Source organism: Tamandua tetradactyla, chromosome 16 (assembly GCF_023851605.1).
Source record: "Tamandua tetradactyla isolate mTamTet1 chromosome 16, mTamTet1.pri, whole genome shotgun sequence".
Taxonomy (NCBI): Eukaryota; Metazoa; Chordata; class Mammalia; order Pilosa; family Myrmecophagidae; genus Tamandua; species Tamandua tetradactyla.
This window is the reverse complement of record NC_135342.1, coordinates 2,911,167-2,920,416: the sequence shown is the minus strand read 5'-3', so window position 1 is coordinate 2,920,416 and position 9,250 is coordinate 2,911,167. Positions and strand designations below refer to the sequence as shown.

Here is a 9,250-nt window from a genome sequence, read left to right as displayed (position 1 = left end):
CTCCAAAACAATATTAAGGAACCAAGGAAAAGTCTCCATTAGAGGGACGTGTGTCCAGCTGATAGAAGAGGACTCAAGTCATATTGGTAAGTAAGCATTTTCCTTGTAGCATCAGGGTAACGGGTAATCACAATAGGTGGCTGGAGGAATATGTATGTATGTATGTTTGTATGTTTGTGTGTGGAAAACATTGTTAGGGTGCCATCACAAAAATAAGGCTTTGATAAAGTTTGAGTTATTTGTATTTTGAAGAAAAAGACTTTGTGGATAAAACAGAGAAGAGCCTAAAGCAGACTCCCTATAGTGAGATGGGAGATATTGATGGAAAAGGAGTGAAGAAAGTTCTGAGCTGAAAACATTTTTCCATAATAATACAGTGAGGCCACATGGGGCAATAACAGAAGGGAGTTTAGGAAAAATAAAGAAGCAACAAAGGTTCTTGTTGTTAGAAAGAAAATAGTAAAAGGAAATAGTTAAGAGCATAAGGATGACACGGCCAGGAAATATAGAACTCTTGTTGGGAAAAAGAGGCTAAAAAAAGCTTCTTCAAAAAAGGAGCTTTTTCTCAAAAAGATAAGATAGAAAGATTGAGAGAATATTTGGAGTAATTAAAGGAGAGATAGGACAAACAAAACGAGGATATGGAGAATATGCTAGAAGATCCAAAGAAAATCTTCAAAATAGAAATACAGAAGTGTGAACCTGAGGCAAGGGAAAAGGACAGTAAATAAATAACTTAATTTGAGATACATAATTACAAATATTTTACCTCAATATGGGTTACAAATAGCTCCAGAAAAGATTCAAAACACTGAGCCTTACCTATACTTAGGAATGCAAATAGCTGCTAATAAAATAATTCCTCAAAAAATACAATTAAGATGAGATAATTTACGAACTTAAAATGATTTTCAAAAACTGTTAGGAGATATTAACTGGATTAGACCCACTTTAGGGATTCCTAATTATATGTTACAGAACTTGTTTGAGCTTTTGCTGTTATGGGATAGCCTCAATCTATTAAAACGGACAATGGCCCTGCTTATACAGGGAAGCAATTTTGTAAATTCTGTACTACTTTTCATATTACTCATTTCACAGGAATTCCACATAATCCCTCTGGGCAAGGAATTATTGAACAAGCAAACCAGATGCTAAAGGCTATGCTCATGAGACAAAAACGGGGAGATGATGATCAGGAGGATGATTTTGTGAAAATAAGTACACCAAAATATCAATTAGCAGAAGCATTGTTTACTTTAAATTTTTAAAACATTTATGATGATTCATCACAGACTCCTGCAGAACAACATTTTAGTAATTTGGAAAAGAAAAATGATACAACCCAAAACAGAATTGCAGCTAAAGCTGATCTATTGGAAAGATGTTAAAGATGAGTTATGGAAAGCAGGCATGATAAAGGTGTGGGGTAGGAGATTTGCTCTTGTCATTGCAGATGACAGAGCCTCAGTTTGGATTCTCTCGAGGAGAATAAAACCCAGACATGTCAACCTGGATGAAAATAACTAAATGGGCATTGTATATTATAGGACATATAACTTTAATTGCTGAAGGACAGGGACATAATTATACTTATTGGGTTTATATTCCTAACCTACCTTTGCTGTGGGCCCTAACATGGGCAGGTCCAACTTTACCAAAATATTTGAATACTAGTTTAGGATTCTCAGGTCCAGTAGATTCAAGACTTCCAAAACTACTTAAGGAAGAAGAAAAATGGTATCAAATTGAACTCTTCCATTTTTAGAAAGACCCATATGCATAACTCTATGGAATCAAGTAATACTTGCCTATTAGCTGGGAAAGGAAGTTGGAATGGATGGCAGTTATGTCATGTGGACTGAGCAGTTATCATAATTAATGATTCCTATGGGATTATAAGAGATGCAGCTCCTGTGGGGCTTCCCATCTCTAACTTGGAGATAACTGAGACTATACGGACAGGCAAGCTAAATCTGAGTTTAATACATAGAGGACCATTTGTGCCAAATCCATGGGACAGTACATACAACATTAGAGAAATTTATGGAAAGTTTTCCTAGGACTGGGATCAATTTTTATAGCAAATTCTAGTAACTATAACTTCTCTTTAAATAGCAGCCATAAACACTGTATGCAAATATGTACTAGAGATCCATATATATTTCTTAAAGGTCATATGCATATAAGAAATCAAACTTTTAATTGTGAGAATTATTCTCTATTCACTTGTCTCCAAGCATTTAGGTTGCAGGAAAATGAGACGATTATAGCAGCAAGGCAAAGGAGAGTTATTTGACTGCTGGTGCAGGTGTCAAGATCCTGGCAATCCTCTCCAGAAACACAAGTTCTGATCCATTTGGCAAAAGAATATCTAAAAAGGACTAAGAGACTAATTGGATTCATTATTACAGCTGTCATTGGAATTATCACAGTGGCTGTGGTTGCTGGAACTGCATTGTTAGGTTTGGGGCTGTTTATTCTTTCTCTTCCTCCTCAGTGGTGTTAAACAACAAATAGAGATCTTGACTGGTAGCCAATGACAGGTAAGCCCCTTCCTTCAGCGCTTAAGGGAGACCTAAGCCAGGCACAGTCACTAAGCAAAGCCACTCTAACAGTGTGATTCTTGCAAAAACTCTTGGCTCCCTCCCTAATCAAAGTCAGAGAGCTTGACTGGTAGCCAATGACGGGTAAGACCCTTCCTTCAGAGCTCAAGGACAACCTTAGACAGGCACTGTCACCTTGGCTAATAAAATAAGGGGGAAATGTAGGAGCCAAGGGTTAAAACAAGACCTGCAGAATTTGTTGGGAGCAGCTGGCTTCAGGGTGGCAGCAGGAAACTGAGGAGATTGTTATCTGCTTTGTTTGGAACAGTCTAGGAGGAAGAGAATGTTTGTTTACCCCAAATGGTTATATTAAGTATGAAGAAGGTTAAGTACTTTGTTTCCTCAGGAAGTGCAGGCATGCCTTTTGTTACCCTGCAGTATATAAGCAGGATCTTGTTCAGATAAAGTTGTTGTTACGGCTGATCATCAGACCCCCTAATCCCATCTGTCTCTTTCTTTCTTTCTCATCATTCCTTAATATCCTTCGAGCTCCGTTTCATAGGAAGCAACGCTCACTTATAGTTCTGCTTACCTGAATGGGAAAGGTTAAGGGGACCCCTATGCATGGGAAGGGCTGGCAAGTCAGTGATATTCCACAAATTCCAAAAAGCTTCAGTGTACGCTGCCAACTCTCACTCTAGTCACCCTAGTTCTGCATAAATTCATTGAATTTTTCATATTTAGAATTTTTAAATTATATTATTGTTTAAAACTCCAAACATTATAGTAACATGAAATCCCTTCTTGACTAGAACACCTTCCCAGAAGAATCACTTATCATTAGATATGTCTGTTCAGAAAGTTTTAAAAGTATTTGCATACCTACATATAAGTGCCAATATAGATATATTTTAAATAATACTGTAGTCCTGCAACTTTTTTCATTCAATAAGTCCTTTAGTCAAACCCGTATCAGCATTATCAGTCCATTCTTTTAAACTGCTGCATATTTCTAGCCATGCCTCTATGATGGAAATTTAGGTTGTTCCTAATTTTTCATGTACCAACCATACTGCCCTTAAAGTGGTATATATATATATATATATATATATATATATATATAAAATACCTTTAATACTATAAAATTAACTGCCTCCAAAGTGTAGCGATGAGAGTACTTAATTCCCCACATCACTGCCAATATTTTATTTTACATTGTTTAAATTTACATCTCTTCATATTAGTGAGATTGAGTACTCATTTGCTGGCCATCTGCATTTCTTCTATAATTTGTCTGTTCTTATCTTTTGTCCATTTTTACATTTGCTTATACATGGGATGGTTAAAATGTTAATAGTTTTGCCCTTTATTAATTTAAAGGTGTTATTACACCTTTCCCTTTATACTATATTACAAATCCTTTCTTTATGTTATCCTTTAACTTTGTTTAAAGGTATGCTAAATTTTTATGTCAATTCCATCAATCTTTCCCTTTATAGCTTGTCTTTTTTTTTTTTTTTAATCTATGTCCAGTACCAAAGTCATAAACATATCACACTGTATTATTTTCTTCTAACACCTATATGTAATATATTTCTATTTAGGTTTTTATTCATGCGGATCTTATTTTCATGGTGTTTAGTTTCATGAATTGGATGAGATTTTATCCAAGTATTTATTGGTGTGGGTGGAGTGCGTAAGTCGTTGGCAGGGGCCACCAGCTCAGCTGTTGTATAGAAAACCTCTTAACAGCCCTTCCATCATGCTTCCCTATCACCCCCACTCTCTGTACAAGCCAACGCCATGTTTGAACTTCTCCAGGGATCATATGGACAGATTGGCTATTACTAAAGCCCCTTTTGTAATTCAGACATCTAAAGTAAGGGCTTTTGCTACATTTCATGACCATGACCCCCCCCCCACCCTTTTTTTGTTTAGCTTCCTCATCCATTGATCATCCTCTCCTTTTTGCTTTTTCTTCACTACCTTTTCAAATTATCTGTTTAATGGAACATTGAGGGAAGTCAAATTTGTGTCCTCAGTGTATTACTGTGAAAGATAATCTTGATGCTCCTCTTGAAAATTCTGATGTTAAACTTCCTTCAGAAATTTGTACTAATCCATATTTTCACAACGAATATTCTAAAAGCTATCTGAAGTTGGAAAATGGCTATTTGGTTAATTTGTATTTTTCTTGATCTTAGTGAGACTTAATAGTTACCACATATTTACTAGTCACATATTGCTTTGCCTATGCCTGGGGGTGCGGTTGTGGGAAGGTGTCATTTCCTAAGTGATTTGTAGGAGCACTTCTATATTGATAAGGATTTCATTGGTTATATGTGCTATTTCTTCTCCCATTCTGACCTTTAAAAAAATCTTTCTTATATCTTTGACACACAAAAGTTTTACTTCTCTTATGTAAACCTCTGAATCTTAATTCCTTCATGGCTTCTGGAACCCTTATCATGCTTAGGAAAATTGTTCTTACTCTGTGATTATAAAATATTAGGGTGTTTTCTAGTACAGTTTATATTTCTTATTTGAATTAACCACTCAGCAGTAATCTTCAAGCATCTGAGGAGTCATTGTTTTTGTACAGAGCAGAATGAATTTTCCAACAGTTAACCCACTAGTATAAAATGTTACCTTTATCATATTTTATGTATTGGTATTAACATATGTACACGTGTATATGCATACATATACATGTATGCATGCACACAATATGTTTTAAGACAAGAAAAATTATTCTTGGGATTTCTGTTAGGTGTACAAAGAATCTGTAGATTAATTTGGGGCTTACTAGCAGCTTTATGATACCAAGACTTCCCACCAGGAGTATCTATCTGTTCATTCAAGTCTTCCTTTTCACCATAAAGTTTTCATCATTCTCTTCATATCTATATGCATATGTGAATTGGATACCTCAAAAGTGAATATGCAAAGCCTTCAGGAGTAAGGGAAGTAATAAACAGTAAAACAAGTCAAATGTGAAAAAGGAAGTGTTTGGCACAATGGGAACACATGCCCTCCTAAAAGTATTCAAATTCATTTTAAAATTGATGCACACCAAACTAAATGTCATGGGCAAACAGCTTATGAGTACTGGCATATGGTTTTAGGTTTTTATCCCCTCTAATTTTGGAATTACAGGTTAGAAGCTTAAAACTTTCTATTTTAAATGACATAGGCTTGATTCAGTTCACCCATGTGGAATTAGAAGAGGGGGTCAAACATATTTTCTATTCTTCTTTATTGGCCAGGTTGTCTTTTTTAGTACTTTTTTCTCACTTTAAAATGTAAAATGATGGGTTCATCTCAGTAAATTGTCTTACTAATATTATTTTTAAAAATCTAACTTCTTAGAACAGTTGAGTATATAAAATAGTTTTTCTTAACCTCAAAGTATTAAGTCTGTATGTTCAGGCGGAAATGATGAGAGGCTACTATCTTACCTTATATCATCATGGAATCTAATGTCAATCCTACTTTGATAGCCTCATCACCTACATATAGGACAATGACTACTGTGTCTGATAAAAAATGCTTACAACCTAAAAAAAAAAAATGCTTACAACCTCCTACTTCTGAGATGTTTCTCTTCCCTTTTCCACTTGGCTGATCATGGCTGACATGATCAGTTCTTCCTTGTATACCATGGTAATCTTTTATTTTATATTTGAGTTGTTACTTTGTTAGGCACTCTGCTGAGCAATATACATGCATTTTCCATTTAATTCTCCTGTTAACTTTTGAGGTAGTACTATTATTACTTCCATAATATAAATTAAAAGAATGAAGTTTACAAGGACAGGATACTTCCCCAAAACGTGAAGACTAAAAAGCGAAAGGGCAAAGATTGGAGCCCACATCTATTTGACACTGGAATATGAGTTCTTAACTCTGGATAAGAATCCAGATAATAAGATGGATAATGACAAGAGATAGGCCTTTGAAAGGTAGCCTGGTGAGGGCGAGTTAAAGCCATTTTTGAGGTATGTAATGTGTGCTTTAACCTAAGAACTATGGGATGCCACTGAAGGGTTTTAATGAGGAAGAAATTATATGGTTTAACTAATTTTAAAAATAAAAGTTTGACTGTAATATGGATGACTGGGGGAGGCAATGGTGTGTTTACAGGAGATCAGTGAGAAAGCTATTTCCACAGTTCACATCAAACAGAATATTGTGGCTTGGACAGATGAATAAATGGATTAAAGGGCTGAGATTCCAGGCATATTCAGGAAATAAAACCTAGAGGTCTTGGTAAATGACTGGATGTGGAGGATGAGGGAGAGGAAAGAATCAAGAATGACTCCATAGTATGAATTCTCTCATGATGAGCCAGGTGTGCACGCTGCCTGAAAGATTTCCTGCAGTCTTTACATTCATAGGGTCTCTCTCCGGTATGAATTCTCTGATGTAGAGTAAGAGATCCACTGTAGCTAAAAGCTTTCCCACAAACATTACATTCATAAGGTTTCTCTCCAGTATGTATTCTCTGATGCTGAGCAAGGCCAGCATTCTGGCTAAATGTTTTCCTACATTCCTTACACATATAAGGTTTTTCTCCAGTATGACTTCTCTGATGCTGTGCAAGAGATGAACTATTGCTAAAGGCCTTCCCACACTCGATACATTCATAGGGTTTCTCTCCAGTATGAACCCTCTGATGCTGATCAAGGTATGCAATCTGGCTGAAGGCTTTCCTACATACTTTACATTCATAAGGTTTTTCTCCAGTATGAACTCTCTGATGCTGAGCAAGATGTGCATATTGACTGAAGGCCTTCCTACATTCCTTACATTCATAAGGTCTCTCTCCAGTATGAATTCTCTGATGTACAATTAGGTATCCACGATGGCTAAAGGCTTTCCCACACACATTACACACATAAGGTTTCTCTCCTGTATGAATTCTCTGATGCTGAGCAAGAAATGAACCATTACTAAAGGCCTTTCCACATTCAATACATTCAAAAGGTCTCTCTCCAGTATGAACCCTCTGGTGTTGAGTCAAGTGTGCAATCTGGCTGAAGGCTTTCTTACATTCTTTACACTGATAAGGTTTCTCTCCAGTATGGACTCTCTGATGTTGAGCAAGGTGGGCATTCTGGCTGAAGGCTTTCCTACATTCTTTACATTCATAGGGTTTTTCCCCAGTATGTATTCTCTTATGTTGAGCTAAGTTTGCACTCTGGCTGAAGGTTTTCCCACATTCCACACATGCATAGGGTTTCTCTCCAGTATGAATTCTCTGATGAAGAGTAAGGGATGAACTCTGGTTGAAGACTTTCTCACATTCATTACATTTCAAAAGTTTCTTTTCTATATAGACTTTTTTATGTTTTATTTCAACAGCTTTTTTTCGGTAACTTTTCTTTTGTGGCTCATGCTTACGAACTCTTCCTTTGGTGGGAAAATTCTGTTGTATATCAAGTATTGCATCCGGATGAAAAGTTTGCCAAGATTTATTATAGTCATTGCTTGGCTCTTCAGAGAGGATTTCTTCATGAGTGATGATCAACTGACTAGGATGTGACTCCTGACTTCCCAACTGGTTCCTAAACCAGGCCTCACTCTCATAGTCACCTCTCAAACTGGAGGGGTCAAGGCCATAACTAAGATGGTTTCTCCCCATTGTCATTAATTTGGATGATTCTTCATAAATATCTGGCTCTGATGAAAATTCACTGTTTTCAAAGATATATTCCCAATCTAAAAGACATCAAGAAAAGAAATGTCTTTTGTATTTATATATTAGATAAGAAACTTCTAAATAAAAAATACGTGGATAAAATACATAAAGGTTGAGGATTTTAACAGTCTAAAAATATGAAAGTTTAAAGAATGAGAACTTAAGCTGATAAGGAAATTAATTAATCATATACAATCAGTAAGGTAAATATCAAAAAGATAAAGAATTGAAGAGGTCATCTGAAATCATAATCATCATTCTATAGCTAAGTGAATATAAAGTCTTCAAACATCTTTTCTCAAGCTACCCTGCATTCAAGCTAAGTTAATTATCTTTAAAAAGCCAATCTGATAATGCCAATAATGGGGCCCAAAAGCCTCCACAGGATCCACAGGCTCAAAGACATACTAGGCACTATTAATTTTGCCTGAGGCTGTACACGAAACCTTCATGGTTAACCTTTTGTAATGAGAAAATGGTCTTTCTGAAAATCACTTTCTATGTGATATGTTCCAACCAATTGTAAATTTTCAATTGATCACTGAAATGAAGATGCCTTTATATAAATCTCTATCAGATGTTTTTGCTTTTATTAACCTAGCCAAGGCATTATTAAGTAGCCTTCCTCTTTCCATTCCCAAATCAGATCACCTCATTCCTCTTCTCAAGTCTTTCCAATGACTTCTCACCACAATTATTTAAAAATCTAAAATTACTACCATGGTTTACAAAGCTGTGTTTTGTGTGTTCTGGCCCTGTCAGAACATATTTCCCCTGATTCTCTTCCTTGCTTCTTTCACTTCAGTCATACGCATATTCCTTCTATTCCTACCTTAAGAACAGTACACATGCTGTTTCTTTGCATAGAAAGCACTTTACCCCAGAGATCTGCTTGACCTATTTCTCAATGCATTTCTTCACTTGAAGTTATGCTCACGTATTACTTTTTTAATATGTCCTTCCTTGACCACCTGATATAAAATATGTTTCCATCATTCTCTAA

The 9,250-nt window shown here is 35.9% G+C and overlaps 1 protein-coding gene across 11 annotated transcripts in view; it reads right to left on the bottom strand.

Annotated features, from left to right (window-relative positions):
• Nucleotides 1-4,046: 4,046 nt before the first annotated feature.
• Nucleotides 4,047-9,250, bottom strand: part of ZNF583 (zinc finger protein 583) — a 31,719-nt gene continuing 26,515 nt past the window's right edge. For all 11 annotated transcript variants that reach the window (XM_077130640.1, XM_077130643.1, XM_077130639.1 and 8 more), the window contains one exon: nucleotides 4,047-8,267. In XM_077130640.1, coding sequence (XP_076986755.1) covers nucleotides 6,790-8,267 — 1,478 coding nt within the window. In that variant the 3' untranslated portion in view covers nucleotides 4,047-6,789. The remainder of the gene's footprint in view (nucleotides 8,268-9,250) is intronic.